This window comes from Dermacentor variabilis, chromosome 4 (genome assembly GCF_050947875.1).
Source record: "Dermacentor variabilis isolate Ectoservices chromosome 4, ASM5094787v1, whole genome shotgun sequence".
Classification (NCBI taxonomy): domain Eukaryota; kingdom Metazoa; phylum Arthropoda; class Arachnida; order Ixodida; family Ixodidae; genus Dermacentor; species Dermacentor variabilis.
The window spans coordinates 230,798,961-230,824,972 of record NC_134571.1 but is presented as its reverse complement, the minus strand read 5'-3'; the positions used below and the strand labels follow the sequence as shown (position 1 = coordinate 230,824,972).

The following is a 26,012-nucleotide window of genomic DNA, read 5'->3' as shown; positions in this document are numbered from 1 at the left end:
ATTCCATCGCAGCGACCAGGCACCAAGTGAGTCTGTCGCCGCCTACCTCGCTGCTCTTCGAACGACGGCACAGCACTGCAACTTCAACGACCTCGACAACGTGCTACGAGATCGGTTAGTGTTCGGACTGCCGAACGACACGGTGAAGCAGCGACTACTGGTGAAAAAAGAGGTGTCTCTCACCAGTGCTGTCGAGGAAGCGGTTGCCGCTGAGGCCATTGCCCGGGAAGCCAGCCTAGCCTCGTTTCAAACCACCAACGCGCCGCGTTTCGAGCCCGTGCATCAAGGGACGACGACTGGCCATGATGGCGAGCAAGACACCGCCGAAGATGTTCTTCGGTTACATGAGAGCCCCACTCAGCGACGGGACGGGACACGACGGGACAGGACGGGAGAGATTGGTGGGCAGCCCCTGCGCCAACTGTGGAGGCCTGCACGAACGCCGCCTGGGTCGGTTCCGTGGTGCCCAGTGCAGGGAATGTGGAAAAACCGGGCATATTGCGAAGGTCTGCCGGTCCCGGAGGCAGCTTAGCCCACGTCAAAATGCCAGAGACCAAGCCCGAACGCAACAATTCAAGACCACTCCTCGCACCATTTCATACTGCGACGACTTGGCAGTTACTGCTATCAACGAAGTGTCTAAACCCGCCAAGAGGAAGATACATGTGAGTGTAAAAATCCAAGGCACACAGTGTCAGATGGAGGTGGATTCGGGATCAACTTTTCCATTCCGACGCCACAGCCAGACGCATTTTTCCAAAGGGGCGTGTCCAGAACCTGCAGCCACTTGATGTTATCATGAGGGACTATCAAGCCAACCGTATCGCTGTACGTGGAGTTGGTACCGTCCGAGCGCAGTTCAAAGATTTTGACGGCCCATTGCGCCTGGTCATTGTCAAGGGCAAGCGCCCAAGTCTTCTCGGGCTGGATTGGTTTCCGGCGCTCGGTATCAATATCACGGGAGTGCAACGCATCGATCAGCAACCATCCTCACTTGATAACATATTCTGGGACTTTGCCTCTGTGTTCGACGGGACGCTGGGCTGCTACAAGGGACCGCCCGTGCAGTTTGCACTTAACCCTGAGGTTGTGCCTATCCGCCTGAAAGCAAGAAGGGTTCCTTTCGCACTGCGACCAAATATCGACGCCAAACTGGACAAACTGATACAACAAGGAATCCTAGCCATGGTAGAGTGTATAAGCGCGACTGGACGAGGACGTAGAAACACGTGTCTGTGTATCTGTTTCTTTCTACGTCCTCGTCCAGTCACGCTTATACACTCTACCATGGATTCTAACCAACTAGCCCGCCAGCGTGTTTTAACCAAGAAATCCTAGAGCCGGTTGACCACGCTCGTTGGGAAACCCCTATTGTTACGCCACTGAAAACAAATGGGGATGTCCGCATCTGTGCAGGCTACAAGTGCACCATCAACAAAGCCTTGTAGCAGCACTTGTATCCGGTACCAGCTGTCGTCCACCTGCTGGCATCCCTCTCTGGTTGAACTGTCTTTGCGAAGCTAGATTTAATACAGGCCTACCAACAGCTCTTAGTGACTGATGAATCTGCAGAGGCGCAGACCATTGTGACGCTTCGGGGTGCTTTCCGCGTTCAACGATTACAATTCGGTGTCAGCGTCGCATCTGGCATCTTCCAGAGTTTAATGGAGAACCTACTGTGCAGACTACCAGGCGTCATTCCATATTTTGATGATGTCCTCATTTCAGGGGCATCGCACCAGGAATTACTTAGTCGCCTTTGAGAGGTCCTTCAGCGGTTCCAAGATGCAGGGCTTAAAGTCAAGAAGGAGAAATGCCAGCTAGGAGTGACTCAAGTGGAATTCTTGTGTTTCCGAGTCGATGCTGAGGGAATCCACCCCACACTGGCCAAGACGCAAGCCATCCTTAATGCACCACAGCCATTGAACAGAGCCAAGCTGCAGGCCTTCCTGAGTCTTCTCAATTTCTATCATGCATTCCTTCCACACAAGGCCACTGTCGCTGAACCCCTGCACCGTTTGTTGGACGAGAAGGTCCCCTGGCTGTGGGGAAACCTACAACAAACTGCGTTCGACGATGTGGAGAAGCTACTGGCATCCAACCAGGTGCTGACACACTTCGACGAGAAGAAGCCGGTAATCCTTGCCTGCGATGCATTCCCTGTACGGAATAGGAGCAGTGTTGAGTCACTGAATGCCGAATGACACGGAAGCACCAATCGCTTTTTATTCAAGAACCTTATCCTCTACGGAGCGTAATTATGCCCATATTGATAAGGAGGCACTCGCTGTGGTTGCCGGAGTAAAGAAGTTCCATGACTGCGTATTAGGCCGGCCATTTCAGATCCATACAGACCACAAGCCGCTCCTGGGTCTCTTCACATCAGACCGGCAAATGCCACAGATGCTTTCATCGCGAATGTTGCGTTGGTCCATTTTTCTGAATGGATACCAGCATACTCTTCACCACCAACCAGGAAAACAGTTAGGCCACGCAAATGGTCTCAGCAGACTGCCTCAACCGGACCAGTGCCACGATGACCCTTTGCCAGCAGAGGTCGTCATGCTTCTGGACGCACTTCCAGAATCTCCAGTCCATGCAGACGATATGGCTAAGTACTCCGCCAAGGATGCTATTCTCTCCCGTGTCCTCAACTGGGTGTGGAAGGGGTGTGGCCAAGGTGCGCACCGAGTTCCGAGTTCACACCATTCGTGTCCAGGCAACATGAGCTGTTCGCCCACAAGGGATGTAGACCATGTGGTGATTCCACAGACGTTGCGTTTCCGGGTCCTCGAAGCTCTGCATGTCGGACACCCCAGCATCGTCAGAACGATAGCGCGTGCCCTTAGTTATGTATGGTGGCCCAGCATGGATGCGGCCATTGAAGAATGGCCCCGGCGATGCTATCCTTGCCAGGAAACACTGCCCGAGATGCCTCGCGCACCTGTGCACCCATGGGAGACGACCCAGACTCCATGGTCACGCCTGCACATTGATTTCACTGGTCCATTCCAAGGACAGACCTTCTTGATTGTGATGGATTCTTATTCCAAATGGCTGGAGGTCGTACCAATGTCGTCAATGACATCGAGTGCTGTAATCACTACCTTACGAAGATTGTTCGCAACTCACGATCTGCCAGATACCCTTGTCTCAGACAATGGCCCGCAATTCACATCTACAGAATTTTGAGGGTTCCTGGATGCCAACCTCATCCGCCAAGTGACATCTGCACCGTTCCATCCATCCACGAACGGGTAAGCCGAAAGGATGGTACAGACAACCAAAGAGGCATTATCTCGGATAATCCAAGGAAGCTGGGCACAGCGCCTGGCAGACTTCACTCTACAGCAGCATGTAACTCCGCACGCTGTCACAGGATGCTCCCCGTGCGAGTTGTTGATGGGCCGCCGACTGTCTACCATGCTGGATCGGCTGCACCCAGACCGGGCCCCTGACAAGTCCTCCTGGTTGGCAGAAATTCTGCCTACACCACGTACATTCCAGCCCGACGACCCTGTATTTGCACGCAACTACAGCCAGGGCCCACCATGGGTATCTGCTGTGATTTCCAGAGCAACTGGCCCGATCTCTTATGAGGTTGCTCTTCCGGATGGCCGTGTGTGTCGCTGGCACAAGGACCAGATTGGACGGCACATGGACGTGCGAAGACATTTATCCACCGCGTAAGCCCACCTCCTGCGAGAATGTTGTACGTATTGTTCGGCGAGAAATCGAAGCAGCGTCTCCTGCCACGCCAGTGACACAGTGTTTTGACGATTCCTGGCCGCTTGTGTCTCTCAACAAGTCGGTCGTTCTCCAAGAACTTGCTAATGTTGGTCTTCCGTCCATCTGCTCCGCCAGCCGTCCTGACTTTGCTTTGTCTGCTGCCTTTGCGCCTGTTCACTGGAGGCAATACAGTCCATATCCAAGCTATCGCAACCCAGCCGAGTGGCGCGCACATGACGATAGACCCATCTGCTTTTACTGTGGACGTGTGGGCCACATCTCTCGCCACTGTCGAAGTTCCTGGCCTGCCAACTCTCGACCAAGCTTTCCCGCCTACCGCCGCTCCCCACTGAATCCTTGCCTGCCATCACTCTCCACTGTGGGGTTCTCACACCCATGCTCTTGGGACAAAGGAACGACAACACAGTAGTGCAAACAATCACAAGGGCATTTATTGCACCTTTCATAGATCAATGCCTGCTAGCCGAGTTGCTATCCACAAAACATGCCGATGGGCGCGCGACAAATCTAGGAAGTCCGACTCACCGCGACCGGATAGCGAGCGAATATGTTCGCCCCATGCTGGATCCCAACGCCTGGTCGTTCGTGTGTACGGTCACGCGATCGGTGGCACGTTCGAAGGCGGCCACGCTAGACGGTCTCGCAGAAGCATGGATTGGCGCACGCGCGGCACGGCACGTCCGCACTGCTTGCTGTCCCGAACCAAAGAGGAAGCACCTTGCCTTTCGACGCCCAAGTAACCCCGCCTGTCGGTGGCATTAGCAGTGCAAAACTCGCGCCCTCTCTCGTACTGCACCTAAACCACTACGACCGCCGCGGGTGCTAGGCCACGCGGCGAAGCCAGATTACAGGAGACGCGTGAGAGTCGCACATCCCCACACCACCAAGGTTTAAGATGCACTTGACAACGCTCGAGCTACCGCGACTAGCCGCTCGCCATCACCACATACTCGCTGCTCCCATTTGCCCCAGCTGCGTCGCTCTCAATCCCCGGCTTACCGTTGCCGCTCTCCAACGGGAAACTAACTGGGGCAGCTCCTGGAGGTGACGCTGCTCTAGATCCCCGGCCTGAAATTCCTCTGCTGACCTTGCCTACTGATCGGAACCTTCTGGACGTGGACGTGGATGCTTTGCCCGTTACAGCACTCATCGACACCGGAGCCCAAATTTCCATCATGAGTGCGGTGCTTCGAAAGCACTTGAAAAAAGTACTTACTCCTGCTCCGACTCGACTGCTCCAGGTCGCCGACGGTGGAACTCTGGCTGGGCTTGGAATGTATACTGCTCGTGTCAGTGTCGCCAGTTGCCACACGTCCGTTTCGTTTAGTGTGCTCGAACATTGCCCTCACAATGTTATTCTCGGACTCGACTTTTTGGCTGCCCATTCTGCTCTGATTGACTGTTCCGCCGGTGTTGTGCAACTTGACCTACCCCTACCTTTTCCCATAGACCTTCCTGCTCAAGCTCCAACTCAGCTTTGTTCCGCAGATTTTATTTGCCTGCCATTTCTAGCAGCAACCTGCATCCTTGTTTTAGCCTGTCCACCTGTATCTGACGGAGACTATGTCCTTACTCCTTCCTGCGACTTCAGTCCTGCTTTCTCACAATGTCTCCTTCCCACACACCATTGTTTCTGTTGTGGACAATCAGGTGTTTCCCATCCTAAATTTTGGACAGTGCCCACAAGTACTTCCTCTAGGCATGTCTCTTGCCACGTTATCGTCGTCGCATGAGTGCCACATTTTTGTTCTATGTGTTGCGCCGTCTTCGACCTATGCCCATTCTGCGCCTCCTGCATCTGCCCCAACTGACGATTTTACGAAGATGATTGCACCGGACCTTTCAACCTAACAAGCCGCAGAGCTCCGTGGCCTCCTCGAGTCCTACTCTGACATTTTTAACCTGAACGATTGCCCTTTGTTTCAAACTATGGTCGTGAAGCATCGTATAAATACCGGCAGTGCAGCACCTGTTCGCCTACGCCCATACGGGGTGTCGCCTTGTGAGCGACAAGTTATCCAGAGCGAGGTTGACAAGCTGCTTGCCAAAGGGATTATTGAACACTCTTCCAGCCCTTGGGCGTCCCCTGTTGTTCTCGTCAAAAAGAAGGATAACAGCTGACAATTCTGCGTTGACTATCGTCATCTAAACATGATCACCAAGAAAGATGTATATCCACTTCCCCGCATTGACGATGCTCTGAATTGTCTCCACGGTGCCACCTATTTTTCATCTATAGATCTTCGCCCTGGATATTGGAAAATTGCCGTGGATGAAACGGACCGTGAAAAGACCACATTCATCACACCAGACGGCCTATATCAGTTCCGGGTAATGCCTTTTGGCTTGTGCAATGCCCCGGCGACCTTTTAACAGATGATGGACATGCTCTTGCGTAGTTTGAAATGGTCCATCTGTTTGTGCTACTTGGATGGCGTCATCGTATTCTCAACTTTTGCGACTGATCTTGAAAGAATTTCATCTGTTCTTTCTGTTTTTCGCACCGCTGGCTTGCAGCTCAACTCGTCCAAGTGCCACTTCGGTCATCACCAAATAACCATGCTCGTACATCTCGTCGATTCATCAGGCATTCGCCCCGACCCCGCTAAAGTTCATGCTGTGCAAAATTTCCCCGCACCAACTTGTGACAAAGATGTTTGCAGCTTTATTGGCCTTTGCTCTTAATTCTGCAGGTTTGTGGAAAATTTCGCCCATGTTGCCCATACCCTGACTGACCTCCTGAAGAAAGACGTTCCTTTCTGTTTGGGCTCTGAACAAGCGTCTGCTTTCTCGTAGCTCATCACGTTGCTCACCACACCTCCTGTTCTCGCCCATTTTGATGCCTCCGCTCCAACAGAAAGCCGCACTGATGCCATTGGCTACGGCATCGGTGCAGTTTTAGCTCAACGCCAATGTGGGCACAACTGCATTATCGCCTACGCCAGCTGCCTCCTCTCTCCTGCCGAGCGCAATTGCTCTATTACTGAGCGCGAGTGTCTCGCCCTCATTCGGGCGGTGGGCAAGTTTCGACCCTACATATATGGTCGACCATTTACAGTTACAACCGATCGCTACGCCCTTTGTTGGCTTTCCTCCCTCAAGGATCCCATCCGGATGCCTCGGTTGCTGGGCCCTACGGCTGCACGAATACACATACACTGGTCTACAAGTTGAATCGTCTACATCAGGACGCTGACTGCCTGTCTCATCATCGCGTTAGATGTACCGGACGGTTTAGTGGATGTCGCACCGATCTGTGTTCTTTCGCTCTCTGCCTTGCAAGACATTGGCGCTGAACAACGAAGCGATGAATTGTTACGGCCCATTATCGAACGCCTGCTCTCTGATGCGTCTGACCCAACCCTTCACATGTTCGTGCTACAATATGGCATCCTGTATCGCCGCAACATGCGCCCTGACGGGCCCGAGCTCCTAACCATAATACCGTTTCATCTTCAACAGATTGTACTGCAGCAACTGCACAACGTTCCCACCGCTGGACACCTTGGCGTCACGCGGACCTATGACCGAATTCAGCGACGGTTTTTCGGGCCCTGTCTCAACCGCTCCGGCTGGCGCTATGATGCCGTGTGTGAGTCGTGTCAACGCTGGAAAAGGCCTGCTGTGTCTCCTGCCGGTCTGCTGCAGCCTTTGGATATACCAATCAACCCTTTTTTTCACGTTGGCGTTGATCTTCTCGAACCATTCCCTATATTAAATAACGGAAATAGGTGGATTGCCGTCGCTATGGACTATACAAGTTGCTATGCCATTACTAGAGCCCTACTGACCAGCTGCGCCACAGACGTCGCTAATTTCTTGCTTCACGACGTTATCTTACACCACGGTGCACCTCGTCAACTTCTCACCGATCACGGAAGATACTTTCTTGCCAAAGTCATAGACCTACTTCGATCATGTGCTACTAAACACAAACTTACTACCGCTTACCATCCTCAAACTAACGGTCTTACCGAACGCCTGAACCGCACATTAACTGACATGCTAGCAATGTATGTTTCCTCCGACCATCGCGACTGGGACATTGCTTTACCATTTGTCACGTTCGCCTATAACTCCTCGCGCCACGACACAGCTGGCTATTCACCCTTCTATCTCCTCTTCAGCCGTGAGCCGATTTTGCCTTTCGAGACTCTCGTTTCTACCACACTTCACTAGCCAACAGAGTACACTCGGGATGTTATAGCCACAGTGACCCAAGTATTCGTCTTTCTGCTTCACAGACACGCCAGAAGTGCCGTTACGACCAGTGTCATCACGACATGGACTACAAACCAGGTGCTCTTGTGTTAGTTCGGTATCCAACTCAGCGTGTTGGTCTTTCGGAGAAACTCCTCTCTTGATACTATGGCCCTTACCGCATCCTTCGCCAGGTGACCCCTGTCACATATGAAGTGTCTCTGCTGGATGCCATGGTGCGTTGACCTCTCTGTGACATCATCCACGTCAGCCGTCTTAAACCTTACCTTTCTCAGACCAATGAGCCGCACCAATAAGGTGCTTTTTCCGACGGGGGTGATGTCACAGTCGGTAATGTGGGAAGAAGACGCTGATGGTGGCCTTGGAGACGACGAAAAAGAGTTTAGTGTTATCGTTGCTCTACGCTTGCTGGCTCAGCCATTAAAAGTCATTTGTGAATAGACGCACGCTTCTTCCCACAACAATATGAATAAACTCTTCCATCCATCCATCCCATCAAAAGTATAACAGTAGCAAACTGGTACTGCTTCATCTTTCAGAAGGCGCCTAAAATGAAGGGCAAGGCGATGAAAGGAGACAAGACGCATGCGTCAACTGCTGCTGAGCATTTGCTGGAAAACCAAGACTATGTGCATGTGCCACCCAGCCATTAACATTCTGCGTTCTGTCTACCTTCGGCGAGCTAAGGTGAAGAGCGCACCTGGAACCAGATCAATCATTACATAGTTCACATTTAATGTAAAAAGCTTCAGCTATTTGCCCTGCCCGTTGGTCATGGTTTCACCAAAATACTACTCTCGTGTCTGGCAACTTCGGGCTACAGTTGCATTCTTTGCAATGCAAGGTAAGATTAGAGCAGGGGAAAGATGTCAAGCTGTTGCTGTGGTAGCACAGCCTAGTGTTAACGAAGTGACCAGTCTGGCCTGCGTAGGGTCTGCCACATGGCAGGGGCATGCAGTACACAGCATCGTGTGGCAGGCCCGTGTAGGCCGAGGACAGTGCAGTAGTAAGGCATTTTTGTAGTAGCACTTTTGGGCTAGCAATGGCACAAGAAATTTATTGATCGTGGTTTGGGTACAGTGGCTTGCATCACTGTGACAGCAGCTGAAACATGCGCAGGAATGCAACTGAACACGCGCAGACCATGTTTCTCACAGAATACTGACAAAACAGTGGTGTGATCATAACCATCGCCTTGGGAATAGGTGCAGTTGCAACAGAAAAATATTAGCACAAGTGACCGCTGACCCGAGATGTTGAACAGGGTGTCTACCAAATGGGAAAACCAGGAATTCTCAGGGATATTGAGTAGTCTGGAAACAAACTCAGGGAAAACTCAGGGAATTTGTGCCTTTAACAGGGAAAGTTAGCTCTAATTTTATTGAAAGGGTCGAAAGTCATGGTAATGCTGGCTCGAGTAACTGACAGGAATCCTAATGAATTGCCTTTGATGCCCTGTCGTTCGCTGGAGGAGTTGCCAGTGTACATTCAACGACCGACTTTCCGGATTCCTGATAATTTGGACGGCTTCGCGGCACCACCACATACCCCATAGAGTCAATGTATCAGAATGCCTGAAATTTTGGACGCAAGAACTCTTCGCCGTCTGATTTTCCGAACATTATGCCCCGACTGCAGGTCCGAAACGGCATTAATCAAAGCCCCCATCTCTGCCATTTTGATTACCTCGCCACCTCGAATCGGCGCTCTCGGACGCAGATCCGCTGGCAGCCGTAGCCACCACTGCGGCAACGCTAGGCCTAGCTACTTCGACATTCGCTATGAAGCTTCTTGCCGTTGGGTGCCGTGTTTTTTATTGAGAGAATTCGCTACTGTCAGCAATGGCACACGCTCCGCCTTTGTGGTCCTTGCGATTGGCTTAGAAGCTTGGAAAGCACGGTGCGTTGCATAATGTCGGTTCCCGAAAGCCAGCTTCGCCTCTGTACAGAAATGTTACTTGGTAAAGCCTATGCAAGAGTATTGCAGTGAACCATAACAAGTGTGGGAAGGGGCTATTACCACGGGACACAATATGTATTCCTTAATTATACACGTGTGCACCCGGTATTTCCTGTCACAGTACGAGCACCAATGTGCCTAATATGTGTACCGACAGGCCTGCAGAGCGTTTTCATATGTGCCTGTGACGGATTGAGCGTCTAAGGGCAGTGAATGACATGCATTTATTTTTGCCAACTGGCTGATTTTTCGGACGTTTTCGCGGCCCCTAAAGAGTTAGAAAACTCGGATGTGGACTGTGCAACTCACCAAGAAAATGCTTCAAATGGTCCGTCGGGCGAACGAGTGGCGAAAACAGTACAAGAACAGAGAGGACCTACGCATTAAGGAATGAATGGGAAAGGAAGCATGCTACCACCGATTTCAAGGAGCTTGAGCTCAAAAAACAAAGTGTCAGCTGATGCCGAGATGCAAGTGTCCCTCATCCAAATCAATTCACGATGTACGACAAGTCACTTAAATTTAATGGACAAACATGCATTGAACCTGACCTTATAGGGGTATTACTCAGGTTCGCGCGTGCGCACCTGACCCTTCTCTGGATCGCACAGCGCCGGCGGAGCGGCAGTCGCTCACTAGCACTTTCGCAGCAGCCCTAACAGTCAGAGCTGTGACCCCTAACCCGCGGTTCGCAGCGAGTTGCGACCACGATGGGTTCAGGCCAGTGGGGACAGGGTGAGTCTCGACCTAAGGTGTTTATTCACCTTAGGGTACAAATATACCAACTGGACAACAACAGCAAACCACATACAAATACAACACAAAACCTCAGCGGCGGAGCATTCCGCACGTCTGGGGTGAAACAAACCGCACAATGTGGGAACCACAAAAGAGGCTGATAAGAGTTCAGCTCACCCAGAGTGGATCCGCGCTCGGGCCCTGGGGCGGTGAGTCGCACACAAAGGCCGGGCGCAACAGGGGGACGGCGTGCGGCGGTCTCAGCAGCTGAATTGAGATGCGGCCTCTCGCAAGCTCCTCAACCGAAAGACAACAGTGCATTGGGGGAATAGCGCTTCTCCCCGAGCGGCGGAGAGGGAGTCTCCCCGGTTCCAAGAAAGGGAAAGGAGGGAACGGGGTGCCTTGGGCTGCGGCGTCGCGGCCAGGCGCGAAGAGCAACGAGGGCGGCGAACGTGCCCTCTCCCAGCCACTCTCCGCGAGCGAGCACATGATTATCGCGTGATAACCGCGTGGCCGCTCCGGAGATATTGGGATGCGCGTGCGATCCCCACAACCTGTCACGTGTGTCTCGGCACCGTCACGCTCACAGTTTGGTCCCTTTCCGCGCACGCACTAACCTGTTTAAAAATTCATTCTTTCCTCCTACTGTTGTTCAGTGGAATGATCTACCCTCAGAAATTTTCTCTGCTGATAATTTTGAGCAGGCACTACTCATGTATATTGCACAGTAACATGGAATGTTATTTTTTCCCCCTTTTATTCATGTTATTTTTACTATCGCCTATGCACGTGCATTTTGCTGATGGTGTGAATATCGTCCTTTGCAGTAGAAAAAGGCCAACTTGTTCTTTTTTTTCTTTTTTGCTCTCTTCCTTTTTCTGTTCAATATGTCTAGCACAAGAGCACATATTATTCTTGTCTTGAGTGTTTGCGGAAATACGCCCACCTGCTTGGTCTGTATAGGCTGCAGTATGTAGAAATAAATAAATAAATAAATAAATAAATAAACTCTTTAAAGCAGTGAAACACAATACTGAGGCCTCGTGCGTGGGCTGAGGGTATGTCAGGACAGTTAAGGTTGACTTACAAGCTGTTGAGAGAGAATCTAAATTGTGACAAAGTTCGGGCCTCATATCACTGAGCTTGCTATCTATCAGTTGATAGAAATAGCTCATATTTGAAAATATTTGTTTTTGTATGCATCTCCTTTTTTATTCGTATTTGAGAATGTCCTACTCAATTTGCAATATTTTCTCTAATACATTGTATTTGTATTTGTATTCTCTATACATTGTATTTTACTAACCCCTCCGTTCTATTCTCTTTTTGAATAACATAAACACTACTGCTTAGTATTCAAATTGGATTAAGTTGTTATTTTTATTTTTTTCATATGCTTACTAGAGAGTGACCGCATCGGGCAATGTGGTTTCAGCTCGTCTTGACATAAAACATAGTTCTGCATCACTCACGGAATTTTGCAAAGGCACTCGGGGAAAACCTGGAAAACTCAGGGAATTTGAAAATGTCAACTTGGTAGACACTCTGGTTGAAAAACTGGTTTGCAATTGTAAACAAGTTGTTCCTCTTTGGCTTGTCTTGGCTATGAGCCATTTCAGTGGTAATGTGACTTGTGTATCTAAATCAAATCGTAGGTATTACTTGCTTCAAAATTTCTATTGATTTGTTTGAATACTTAAAGGGCCCCTGAAACGGTTCGGACAAATTTTGTAGACGCGTAGAGTACAGCTTAAGTAGAACATTCGCACCACAATTTAGGTGAAGCGTTACGTATTAATGGAGCTACAAGCGATTAGAAGCTACCCTCCTCCCTAGCCATGCTTTTCCTCCTCAACTCGTTCGCCGAGCGAGTAGGGCTAAGCTCCGCCTTCACTGGTTCAACGTCATGATGCGACGTCACATCGTCCACTTCCGGTTGTTTTGGAGCCCGCCCCCGCCCGCGTGAGACCGCTCCGCTAGCCGCTTGGCCGTCGACCCCAAGCGAGAGCTATTGAAGCAGCGTGCGTTGCGAGCATCTGTCGTAGTGCCGCACGTGTCTTGTATTCCGGTAACCACAGGCAAGCTGGTCATTTCGGCAAATGAGTGTAGGCATAAACTCAAGCTGATGAAGGAACTTTAGCGTAGACGTACGTGAGCGGCCTGATCGGTCTGCACGGTCCATACACTTGTTGGTGCAGCGCTTAACCAGCCAAACAAAGCGCTGATATTGCTCTAACCAAGTGTAAAACATTTTAAACATTTATAAAAACAACTTGTTCATGATTACACTCCTGCAAAAAATACACACCAGCAGCAAAGAAGAATACACTTGGTTGCTGCTACTGTGTATGGTTGAGCTCTGCGCCACCAGGTGGCTGCACCGTGCAGACCATTCGCATTTGCCCTTCCGCTCATCCCGTTACGGCAAAGTCAATCGGCCAGACTCTGTCCCCTTGCGCTTGCGTTTTCCCTAATACCGGACTCGGGAAACGCTATTGCGTTAGTAATCTTCCGGTGTAAAGTGACGGCCACAAAAGCGCAAATCCTGGTGCCGATTGGATAGCGGCAGTCCGATGCGCAGCAGCCAGTTCGCTCGTACGCTGCCTTGCAGAGGGACACGATGTCACTGCTTGACATATTGCTAGTCGCTACGTTTGCAGTCCACAAGGCAACAAAGTCGAATCATAGTGCTCGTGAAAAGGCTGAGACCGACTCTGACCGCGGAGCTCTCTTCAAAATGGAGTACGTTGTAACACAAGCAGACGAGACATGCTGTGTGCCGGAAGTGCTTAAGTGTACTGAAAAATTATTCTTGTGCATTCTCTTTATGTTACTTTCTTTTCATAAAAACAAATTAACTAACATTCCAACTATTACAAAGATCATTTGTTTATCATAAAGTTGGAAAAATTATCGATCACGCGCCCTTATCAGCCAATCGGATAGCTCTCCCCACTGACGTCGTATGGGTGATTTCGGTCATATGGGTAGGGGCTTAAATTCCGCCGAGCAGTGCGCTGCGATCGGCAGCCATGTGCATATTTAAAACCTTATAATAAATTACATGCTTTACGCGGAGCACTTAGATGTGTCAATTAATGATCAGAAGGACCTACTCTAATGACTCAATACGTTTGTAGAAAATCGTCAAAAGCGTTTCAGGGTCCCTTTAAGTCAGAGCCTGTCATCATGCTACATTGGCTAACCCTCCATGCTCTCAGTGAGAGTTTCTGCAAAGTAATGAAAATTAGGAGGTATGCAATGTCTTGCTCTTGCAAGGTAGTGGCCAGGTGGAATCATATAGCCTCTCTGACCAGGTGGATGTACTGGACTGACTGGGGTCAGTCGGCCAAGATTGAGCGGGCCGCCCTGGATGGGAGTGATCGGCTTGTGCTGGTCTCCACAGACCTGGGCTGGCCCAATGGGCTGGCACTGGATGCACGGGATGGCCGGCTGTACTGGGCAGACGCACGTACGGACCGCATCGAGAGCACCCGCCTGGATGGGTCCGACCGGAGGGTGCTGCTGGACAACCAGCTCCCACATGTCTTTGGCTTCACACTGCTCGGTGAGGCCTGCAATTCAAGCTTAAGTATATTCATGGGGTCTTAAAATTTTTTTTTCTTAATTCTCCCTATGAACTGAAGAATACAGTGCCGTTGTAGTCAAGAGAGCATACGAAGGAATGCATCTTTCTCTCTTCCTGTCAAGTCACTGGGGAGCAACGGGGCAAAGGGAATGGGTTGTGCGATGGGCAAACAGAACTATTTGTGCTGGAGTGCTAGCTGTATAGCAACTGCGCCAGGATCGCAAGCGTGAGAACTGCTGGCACAGATTGTGGTGACATCAGAGCCAGCTGCTGCACTGTTGGTTGTTGTGCTCATTGTTTTCTCATTAATCAATGTGCTCAGTGCCTGCAGGATCCTTGGGTCTAAGGGAGGGGACACAGTACTTGAAGGTTCGAAATCAAGTTATATTGTCAAATTTATCACTTTTGCATACCCAAGACCCTTCTGCACCAATCTACGAATCTTGGCTTCGAAATTCCATTTATTGACTATGTTATAACTATAAACACTAGCAACCCCCACCACACACAGACCTTTAAATTGTGGTCTAAAATCGCCCTTTTTCTGCCACCAGCTAATTAAAAATTGCGTGTTCCACAAGTGCTATTTTTGGGTAAAACATCCCCAAAATCACGCTTTCATTTGTGCTTGCATGAATGAACAACTCTGCACATTTTATTTTGCACATAAAAATCTATTAGCACATTTTGGTGTGTTTGTGTCATCCACACTGCAATTAATGCACCTGTGGCCGGTGCAGCCCGGTGTCTGAACATGTGCTAGGCAATCCACACTGCCGGTTTGCCATGCACGTGTTGCTCACGGCATTCTAGGCAAATCCTGATGTAGCCTCCCCCCCCCCCCCCTCTTCCTGTAATAGTGTGGGGTAAAAAAGTGTCATGACATGCAACGATCTTATTAAGCACCCTTTTTGGCTAATACCTGCCACGCAAAATAGCCTAACTGTTACGAAGTGTTGCATCAGCTGAAGTAGGCACGCACCAGCTCTGCAGCGGCATGCCTGCCAGGCGAAAGTCACTCCCGACGACAGTGCCACTGTATCTTTGTGACGTAGTGTCGTGGTGTAGGCCTACACGGCGCAATCTCAATAATTTCATCTTAGTTTATTTGAGAATTCATTTACTTTGTAGATTTTGCGCAGCACCGTATTTTACAAAGCGAATTATACAGGATAATTACAAAAGCCTGTGTGCATCCAACCAGATAATTCATAGTTTCCAGTTGGGGCCTCCGAGACTGGCATGATGCGGTGTAATTACAGCTTCACATATCTCAGAGGCAGTGTCAGAAATGTGGTGTGTGGCCGTGACCATGTTTTTGGCTTCTGCAATAGCTTCTGCCGCATGCAACCAGCAAAACCATAGCCTTCAAGATCTGAATCTGTTTATCCAGAGGGCACCACCACTGGGGTGGGGATTCTTTATTCAGACTTATTCATACATATCCCCGCTTAGCCCGAAAGCGTTACAGCAGGGGGGTTACAAGCATGAAAAGAATACATCTTGATTCACACTGTACACCTGTCCACATGACGGTCGATTCCGCTGAGCGATAATTGGCATACAGGCCCGTCCTTGCCCAGTATTCTCTAATTTTGCACTGGTGGTCAGTGTGTGCTGATATATAGTTTGGTAGTTTTATGTACATTTCCCTATCAATTCCAGTTTTGTTGTGATAGATTTTATACAGAAGCTTTAGCTGCAGTTTCTTTCGGCGAGACGACAGGGATTCCCAGTTGAGCTCTGTTTTCATTGCTGTGCAGCTATACTTCCTCCCGTACCTACCCGAGACGAACCTGGCTGCTCTGTTTTGTATTTTTTCTAGTTTATTTATAAGACATATCTGTGATGGGTCCCAAAGGGTACAAGCATATTCCAAAATAGGTTGTATACAAATTAGGTACGCCATGCTTCTAAGGTTAGAATTTGCGCATTTTAAATTTCTTTGAATGTAATTCAAAGCAACTGCCGCTTTGCCAACTACATAGTCCACGTGTGCCCGCCAAGAGCAGTCGCCCGACAGCATCACGCCCAAATATTTAGTCGTGGATTTATTACTTCATATTATTCATTGGACAATGGCTGGCATCGATTACTTTTTTCTTCTTAGTAAACTGTGCATGGATGCACTTACCGGTATTCAAGTTCATTTTCCACTTAGAGCACCATTCATAAATACGATCTAGGTCAGCCTGCAGTTTGAGAACATCATGTTCATTATCGATTTTTCTATAACAATACGGTCATCCGCGAAGAGCCACATGTTAGAGTCAATACCTCAGTTAATATCATTAATATATATCAGAAAAAGAAGAGGCCCCAGAACAGATCCTTGCAGAACGCCTGATGTGACCTCAAGATAATCTGAATTAGTACCATTCAGGACCACACATTGACGGCGACATGACAAATAGTTTTTTTATCCAGCTAAAAACACTAGAATCTATATTTAACATTCGAAGTTTCTGAAGTAGTAAAGAATGGCAAACAGTATCAAATGCTTTGCGGAAGCCCAGAAATATGCAGTCTATTTGCCCACCCAAGTCAACTACAAACGCTAGATCATCATAAAATTCAATCAATTGTGTCGCACATGAAAACCCCTTGCAAAATCTGTGTTGTCTGTTTGTAAGCAATGTGTTGTCCTTTATGTGTTTCATGATAGCCTTATATATTATGTGTTCCATGATCTTGCACGAAATCAAAGTAAGTGAGATAGGTCTATAATTAGTAACTTCTTTTTAGAACCTGCATTGTGAATAGGGACTGCATTTGCAATTTTCCAGTCCTGTGGCATCTGACCAGTAGTTAATGACTTGTGAAAAATTAAATAAAAGTAAAGCTAGACGGCGTGAGCACACTGTTTTAAAATTCTCTGAGAGGTACCGTCAGGACCGATAGCCTTACTTTCATCAAGGTTTTTTAGCAGAGATTCAGTGCCGCTAATGCATAGTTCGATTGGTTTCATAAGAGGAACGTTGCTATTGGATGATTATGGGCTGCATGCAGATTGAGAAAGAAAGACTGATTGGAAGTATCTGTTTAGGCATGTCGCTTTTTCTGCATCGTCAGAAAGAGTGCGTTCATTGTAAATAATTTTGTTTATTCCAACAGGATCAGACTGTGATGCAGGTTGTTGTGTTCAAAGGTTCTGACGGTTCTCTGAGACGGAGCCTCCGAGAACCTGATTGAGGACAAAGCCGTTGGTTTGAAAAACGCACACACAAACTTTTAATGAAACTAGAAAAAGGCTTAAAATAAATAGAAGGAAATAGAAGGCATAAAATAAACACTCAGACACCCCGGTAAGGAACACACTCAGGACTAGTACGGCGTTAAATAGTAAATAGTGCGTGAGTCCGGGCTGACCACGATGGCAGTGGTGCATAACAGTCTCGACGTCGAGAAGCGGCGATAAGACAGTGAGAGAAGTTGCGCCGGTCTCACCAAAGGTCAGGGCGTAGGATGATTGACCGGGCAACCGGAGCACCCTTGCTCTGGCTCGGAGATAGAAGGCAGGCGGCTTGGCGGCACGAGCAGACGGCGGCGGCGTTCTGGCCGGGCAGCTGGGCGTAGAGCGCGGGCCCGGTCCATTGGCTGACCTTCTCCTGGCGTTGCTTCCTGGAACTCTCCTGGCGTCTCTCCTGCTTCTGCCAGCGCGCCTGGCTTTTTCTTCCGCTCTGGCCGATTAGTCGTTTTCTGATTGGTTGTTTGACGCTCCGTGGTTTCTTTTAATTGGTTGGTATTTTTCTCGTTTTCTTTTCTTGCGCCACGCATTCACGTGGTGACGCTCTTTGGCGTCGTTTTCTCTCTAGCACGGAATTCGCCTTGGCGCGCGCACTCCTTGTCTGCTTCTGTCCTTTCAGACCATGTCGCGTACTACACACATCACACAGACCCACATCCCTTCAAATATTGCCAGAACGGTTTAGGATTTGTTTTCATTTTGTCATTTAATCGTTGAAGATACTGTTCTTTTGCTTTTTTTCAACAGGCCTTTGTATTCGCGTGTTAATTCTTGTGGCCTCTCAAAATATGCGTGTGTCTTTGTTCTTTTATATCTTTGAAACACATGCCTTCGTTTTTTAATTAACGTCAATACACGAAAAGTGATCCATGGTTTTTTACGCTTTTGGAGTCTAGCCGATTCAATACTTGGTACGAACTTCTCTGTAAGGGCAAACAGCTTTTTTTAATATGTGCTCCACATAAATTCTACTTCGTGTTCCTCCACAAAATTCAAAAACTGGAAGAAAATCAAGAAGTTTATCAGAAATCGATGAATAATCGCCCTTTTCAAAGAAGAAAGCTCTTCTACTGATGTACCTTTTTGTGCGCTGTACTTTTGTTTTAATCTCTGCAACCACAACCCGATGATCACTGATACCTGGAAAGGTATCAACATTACCAACTAAATTTGCTAAATTACAAAGGAGAAGATCTAGGGTACTATTAATTCTTGTGGGTTCGAGGACATACTGAAGAAAGCCAAAACTACAGTCGCCGACTGATTTCCCGGACTCCAAAAATTCGGACATGCCCGATTATTCGGTCAGCTTCGCGGCACCGCCATTCTCCCCATAGACCATAATGTATAACAACTGCCGAAAGTTCGGACACCTTGCAACCTCTCGTCTGATTTTTCGAACACTCCTTGAGCCAACTTGATTGAGAGCACCATGCACCGACTCTGACCAGTGCATGGTTCGACTTGCTGAACGCCATTTTTGTTGTGAACGGAGCCTCCTTGCTTCCCCACGAAGTGGTGCCATAGAGAAAGAAATTTCAACAAGACTGGACACTCCCATAGAGCCCAGCGGCAGAATTGACTGTAGCACTCCAAGCGGATGTTATTGACTCCTTCCGGTTTCGGTTTTGGGCGCACGCGTTTTTAACACCAGTTGGTACACGCCGCGCCGGCTCCGCTGCTCGGCGCGGCATTCATTTTTTTTTTCGCTTCTGCTGAACCTCGCGTGGCCTTGGCATAAAATCGTTTCATTATTAAGTACAAATGATTGCGTTTGAGCTTTACAAGACTGCGCCGAATCCGTCAGAGGCAATTTCATAAAGAAAACGCAAGACGTCTTCCAAAATGATAAAATGTTTATTTTGCTCTGTATAAATACTCGTTCCGGGCTTCTACATTCATCCAAAGTTGGGGCACCAGGTAAGCAGCAGTCGTAGCCGTACGAAGCTCCACCGTATGCCATCAGCTGAAAGAAAGTAAATTACAACCATGTATCATTTTGGTACATTGACCTAACAGGAGTATTGCGTGTAGAGGCAAAATGTGCGTAAGTGGTGAATGAGCGGCATTACAGATAAATTCACTTTTACGTACATTTCGCAGCAAAGACTCCTCCCAAACAATGCCATAAAATCTGAACAAAACATCCGATTTTCAAGCACAGCTCCCTTCCCAGGCATTATTTCCTGCACTTTAAGTGCACAAATACACAGGTGACTGCGCGTTTCCGAAACAACTTGGCCTCAGTCGACCAATGGTACGCCAAGTACGCAGAGGTGGCTACAACACAGGCTCAGCCAGACCATGTTACACGCTCGCAGAATGCCTTCTAGTCGCACTCAAGACAGATTCGTGGGTGCAAAGCCTGTTTTCAGTCGCTCAGAATACATCAATGTCAAGTTCTTGAGCTGCTCCTCCGTGTTATCTTTTACGCGTCCTGCCGACGCATGCAACACTCCCGTGTTATCACTCTCGGCAATCGCTCGTCGCGTTTTCGACAAGCGTGAGTACCGAAATAAGGTATATGTTGTTGCAGGGCTATAAAATGCATCACAAACTTGTCCCACTAAAATTCAGTACACGCAAAACTAACTCACTATGGCTGGCTTGCTTTTTTGCTAACAGCTTCACGACCCCAGGCGCGGCGAGCAAGCCTCAAGATATCCCAAAAAGTTACCAAATAAATTAAAATACTTTTTCGGGTCAGAGAATGCGTCACGAACTTCTACCAGTAAGATTCAGTACATGCGAAACTAACTGCGGCACACAGCCGAGCTGCTTTTCGCTAACTGCGCCACTACACCGAGCGCGGCCACTGTGCTTGAAAAGTGCCCCAAAAAGTAGTGAAATTAGCTACAATAATGTCTTGGGTCAGAGAAAGCGCCAAAACTTGTCCCGGTAAGATTCAGTACACGCGAAACTGCGTCACACGGCCAAGGTGCTTTTCGTCAGAAAGTCAGGTGCGGCGAGCGTGCCTAAAAACTACCAAAATAGGTTATAATTATGCTTGGGCTCATAGAAAGCGTCACAAACATCTCCCAGTACGAGTAATTAACTCATATTAACTAGGCTTGGACTGCGGAGCTGTTTTTCGATAACTGCTTCACTATATAGGTTCAGTTTTGTGCAGTAATCCTAAATGTGCTTGAAGTGCGTCGCAGACTGTCAAACAAAATTCCTCACCTTGCTGTAGTCCAGTAGTGCAGCGGTGCCGTGTCGAAATGCAGACGGAACACAAGAGAACGCCGGGAGCCCAAAAAACGGGCTACATCCAAAAGAGACGGGTCGCCGAGCACGCGAGCTTCACATGCGCAGCCGGCGTTGCTCACTCCTGCGGCTTGTCCAGCGCATGACGTATGCACGCGCGTCTGGCGGGCTGCTAGCTTGTTGCTAGGCAACGCAACAAAAAGTTGCAAAGTATAAGTTCATTTACACGCAAAACTTTTTCACTTTTAGTGGGAAGGAAAAAAAATAAAACGTTGCCTGGAAGTTTATTTCACATTCTTTTTTCTGACGCTCGCGTCAACTAACGGATGGTGTTGAAACTAGGTGGGACGTGTTTCCTGTTGCCAGTTTTTGAAGAGCGTCCCCTCTTGTTGAATTTCTTTCTCTATGGTGGCGCTAGTGGAAATCCCCGCTCATCATCATCGTTTCTGCCTGGTTCGATAGAGTGGCTCTACAGCAGTTCCGGTTTCAGCTTAGTAAGCCATGTCAAGACACTCCAGGAGCCGATTTGTTTCTTCGCACACGACACTGCGAGCTTCAGGCTCTCCGAGATTCAGGCTTATATTATTGCGCGTAAACGAACAGCGTGCAATGGCGCGTTCACGATTTCTTCAAGCCTACTGCCGAGCCCGAATAAGTGCGTGGAAATAAAGGATACACCTGTTTATTCGGACAGTTCCGCAGTCCCCGTGAGGTCCGAATAAACGGTCGGCGACTGTATCAACCGGGTTCCTCATTTCTAGATTAGTAGGTTTGCATTCATTAACTCACATGTGCCATTTTCCCACTTTAAGTCGGGCAAGCTAAAATCACCTGCAAGCAATATTATTTGGCCAGATGCCTCCGAAAAAATATTGTACAGCATTTCCGAAACACAGAAATCCGAGCTTGGTGATCGATAAGACGCTCCAGTGACAAACGAAAGATTATTAGCCAGTGTAACTGTGCACCAAACCGACTCAACTGAGTCATGACCGATGTTCAACATCGAAGACGAAAGGGACGAATGAACTAATAGAAAAACACCACCGCCATGACCTGGCCTGTCATTGCGATAAGCAGTATAGTTGCAGGGGAACACCTCGCTATCAGTAATGGATGGTTTAAGCCAGGATTGAGTACCAAACGCTATATCTGCCTTTAATGACTCAACCAATCCAACAAACTCATGTATCTTATTGACTATACTACGGCAATTTACCACCACAATAACTAAATCACCATAAACAGAGCAAATATCATTTGTACGTGACCGTTTTGACAGGCCAATAACTTCTTCCTTCTCATCGACCCATTTAAACGCTCTGCCATTTATGATCAGTTTATCGTCCTTCAACTTAACCTGGTTTTTCTTATCCACCTTCGTTACTTTGTCGTATTCCCAAAGTTTCTATTACACTGCTCGAGTTTCAAGTGAAAAGTCCTGTTCTACACTGTAAGAGGAGCCCTTGAACTTGCTTGCATTTTTCAATACGGCCATTTCTTCTTTATCGGATGAAAACTTTACAATTATAGGTCTTTTCTTCCGTTCATAAAAGCGACCAACCCGATGTCCCCTTTGAACTGACTGCAGTTCGATTCCCAAATTAGTAGCGCAGATACCCTTAAACAAGGCTTCAGCTTGTTCCCACGTTTCAGACGGATCTTTGTCATCTATCCTGTAAAACAAGAGGTTCAATCTACAGCTTCTGTTTTCGAGGTCTACATTTTTCTTTTGCAGAATTCTTACTTGATGACTTAGATTCCTAATTACAGTTGCTTGTTGTTGTACTAGCTTCATAACGTTACCTATCTAGTCTTGGGTTTTGTCAAGCTTGCTGTCCATTTCAGCCATTTTGGCATCATGACTAGTTATCCTGGCATCAATGTTTTCTTACTTATTCATAATAGTATCCTGCATTTTCTTCAAGAAATCCATTTCGCCTTCATAAAAGGCCCGGTGTTGAGCTCATTGTCGCCGGAAAGAAGCAAGAGCAAAACGAGCCGTAAAACTCGGCTCACAACTAAATGAAAACGTCTATCACGTCCAGTGCACTGTGCTCGCGCTGCACATGCAACACTCGCCTGCATGGGAAGAGCCGGCAACGCCATGACGGCTTTAAAAGTTTCAATTGGGTGAACAGTACTAACCTGCAGAAACAACAGTGGCGTAAGCTGCATGTCGGCAAGCGTGCCGGCTCTAAATCCCATGCAGTCGAAGGTGCTGTGCAGCTATTGTCGCAGCACTGCGCGACTGAGGCAGAGAAAGAAGAGGTAGAGTGTGCGCACGTGATCTCAGGGTACTCTGCGCCGGCTGGGCCTGGCCTGTAGCTTCCATCTCGGACCTCATTTCACCCTGTAAATAAACATCATTCGTAACATCTTTGGTGGACATGCGGGGCAAATCTTGGACGATCCTCGACGACCCAGCTCTACCAACTGTCCGACGGAGTAGACGCTTGGTCGGTTTACGACCACAAGCAGCGGACATGGCCGATTCCGGAGAAGGCAATGACGACCCCACCTGCGGCGGACCAAACAGCAATCACGGAGGGCAGGCTGGCTACTGGGCACCGCTGCGAGAGCCACCCACCTTTTCGGGGAAGGCAAACGAAGACGTCGACGACTGGCTTAAACACTACAACAGAATGAGTCGCCACAGCCACTGGAGCACTACGAAGCAGCTCGATAACGTGGTTTTTTTTTCTCGCTGGAACCGCGCTCCTCTGGTTTGAAAACCACGAGAGCATTCTGACAAGCTGGGATAATTTTGTAGAAGAATTTACCAAGTGCTTTGGGGACCCGATCTCTAAGGAAAAGAAGGCTGAGCAGACGCTTTCCCGAGAAGCTCAATTACCTGGCGAAACGTGTACAACGTACATAGAGGCTGTTCTGAAATTATGTGGAATTGTCAGCGCTACCATGACAGACAAAGACAAAGTAGGACATCTGCTTAAAGGAATCGCTGAAGATGTTTATAATTTTCTTATAACAAAGGAAGTCCTTAGTACTCCGTCTGATCTGAAGAAACACTGCCGGGCGTTTGAAGCGCTGAAAATGAGAAGGATTGGGCCAAAGTTTGGACGCTTGGACAATGTTACTACTATTGCAAGTGTGTCCGTCCCAACCCACGACGACATCTCCTCGGTGATTCGGCAAGTGGTTAAGGAAGAGCTTGAACGCCTTAAAGTTGTTGACGATGCTCATGGGTGCCATCAGTGTGCATTTGATCATCGCTCTCGTGTGCCACCTGCCACCTGGGCACCTCAGAGTTACCGAGAACCTCGCAGGACCTATGCTGATTGTACGGAGAGCAACAACTTGCCACCACAACCGACAAGCCTGGGACGCCGACAAGATGCACCACAACGATTTCTTCCGCGGGCTCTTCCCTCCTACAACCAGCCTGAGAGTACATTTCCACCCATGGCACCCATGTCACCGGTGTCGCCTGCGACAAGCCACGATTCCCGCATTTGCTACAGTTGCGGTGTGCCTGGACATATTGCTAGGTATTGCCACAGCCGCCCGCAGCGTGCTCCACGGTTTAATTCCTACACACCCCGCGTGCCCGCTGACGTGCCCTGGCCGTATCCCAGTTCCTTCCAGCGGCTCCAGCAGGGACGCGCGAACCGCAGTGACTCCCCCGTTTCCGATCGCAGCCTCACAGCACCACCAACACGACAACGACGCTCTCCATCACCTTGTCGTCGCTCGTTATCACCGCCGCCGCTGAGAAACTAGCTGGTGCGACCGACGGGGGTGAGGCCGCAATATGTTCATCTTCATCAAGACCCCCTTGTGTAAAATTGTTTAAAAACAAAGTGTGCATTTTAGTTGACAATGTGAGTGCTTTTGCTTTAGTTGACACCGGGGCGGCAGTTTCTGTTATGAGCCTGTCCTTCAAAAATCGTCTTGGACAAAAAGTTGTTTTCTTGGGATCGGAACGCTACCTTTCGTGGAGTTGGCGGGGAAATGTTACGCCTACTTGGGGTCTCTTCTGTTTCAGTTACGATAGGGGACCAGACATTTCGAAGTGAATTTACTGTGCTTGAACGTACAACGCATGACATTATTTTAGGAATTGATTTCTTGCGTGAGTGGGGGGCAACTTTGGATTGTGGAAGTGGCGTGATTTCTCTTCGCCGCGACGCGCAAACTTCAATGACAGATAGCACCAGTGATGCCGCCGTCGTTCTCTCCGTGTCACAAGATGTGTGTTTGCCCCCTCAGACTGCAATGTTTGTACCTGTGAATACTTCTCGCCCTCGTACAGGTTCTTGTGGTTTAGCCGAGCCCAGTTATAACAATGCGCTCAAGAAAAATGCGATAGTCCCTCGCTCCCTTGTTGTCACCACTGATGGTTGTACTCGTTTGTGGACAGTGAACGTTTCAACCCAATCCATAACATTGCCGCTAGGACTTACACTGGCAAGTTTTGATGAACAAGCCATTGTCAGCGTCGGAACAGTCGAAATGTAAACTGCCGAAAAAAAATCCAACCCCGATTCCAACCATCATAATTCTGCTGACTTTAACCGCATGATTAACAAGTCGCTGTCTTCTAGTGAGCAGTGTCTGCTGGAAGCTGTGCTGGCTCGCTACGCCACAGTGTTTGATTTTGCTCAAGGCCAACGAGCATCCCATACACCACCGGCGTCTCGTATGCAACACCGCATCCATACAGGGCAAGCAACGCCAATTCGTCAGAAGCCCTACCACGTTTCACCTTCAGAAAGAAAAGTCATCGCCGAGCAGATCGAAGAAATGTTATAGAAAGGAGTGATCCAGGAATCGTGTAGCCCTTGGGCTGCTCCTGTGATCCCAGTGAAGAAAAAAGACAACTCATGGAGATTCTGTGTGGACTATCGCCGCCTAAACACCGACACAAAGAAAGACATGTACCCCCTACCACGAATAGATGACGCCGTCGACTGCCTCCACGCGTCATATTTCTCTTCTGTTCATTTACGGTCAGGATATTGGCAAATTCCCATGCACCCCTCAGACAAGAAGACAGCCTTCGTGACACCTGAAGGTCTCTTTGAGTTCAACGTTATGCCCTTTGGCTTATGCAACGCTCCAGCGACATTCGAGCGATTTATGGATACCGTGCTCCGCGGACTCAAATGGGAAATTTGCATGTGCTATTTCGACGACGTCATTATCTACGGCCGGACATTTCACGAGCACAATCGGCACCTGTCAATCGTTCTTGACTGTATCCAGCAAGCTGGCCTTATTTTAAACTTGAAGAAATGTCATTTCGGTGAGCATCAAGCCCTCGTACTAGGCTTTCTGGTC

General features: G+C 48.7%; 1 protein-coding gene across 5 annotated transcripts in view; it reads left to right on the top strand.

Annotated features, from left to right (window-relative positions):
- arr (low-density lipoprotein receptor-related protein 6) overlaps window positions 1–26,012 on the top strand; it is a 466,849-nt gene that overhangs the window by 175,740 nt on the left and 265,097 nt on the right. For all 5 annotated transcript variants that reach the window (XM_075691044.1, XM_075691043.1, XM_075691042.1 and 2 more), the window contains one exon: window positions 13,986–14,236. In XM_075691044.1, coding sequence (XP_075547159.1) covers window positions 13,986–14,236 — 251 coding nt within the window. The remainder of the gene's footprint in view (window positions 1–13,985; window positions 14,237–26,012) is intronic.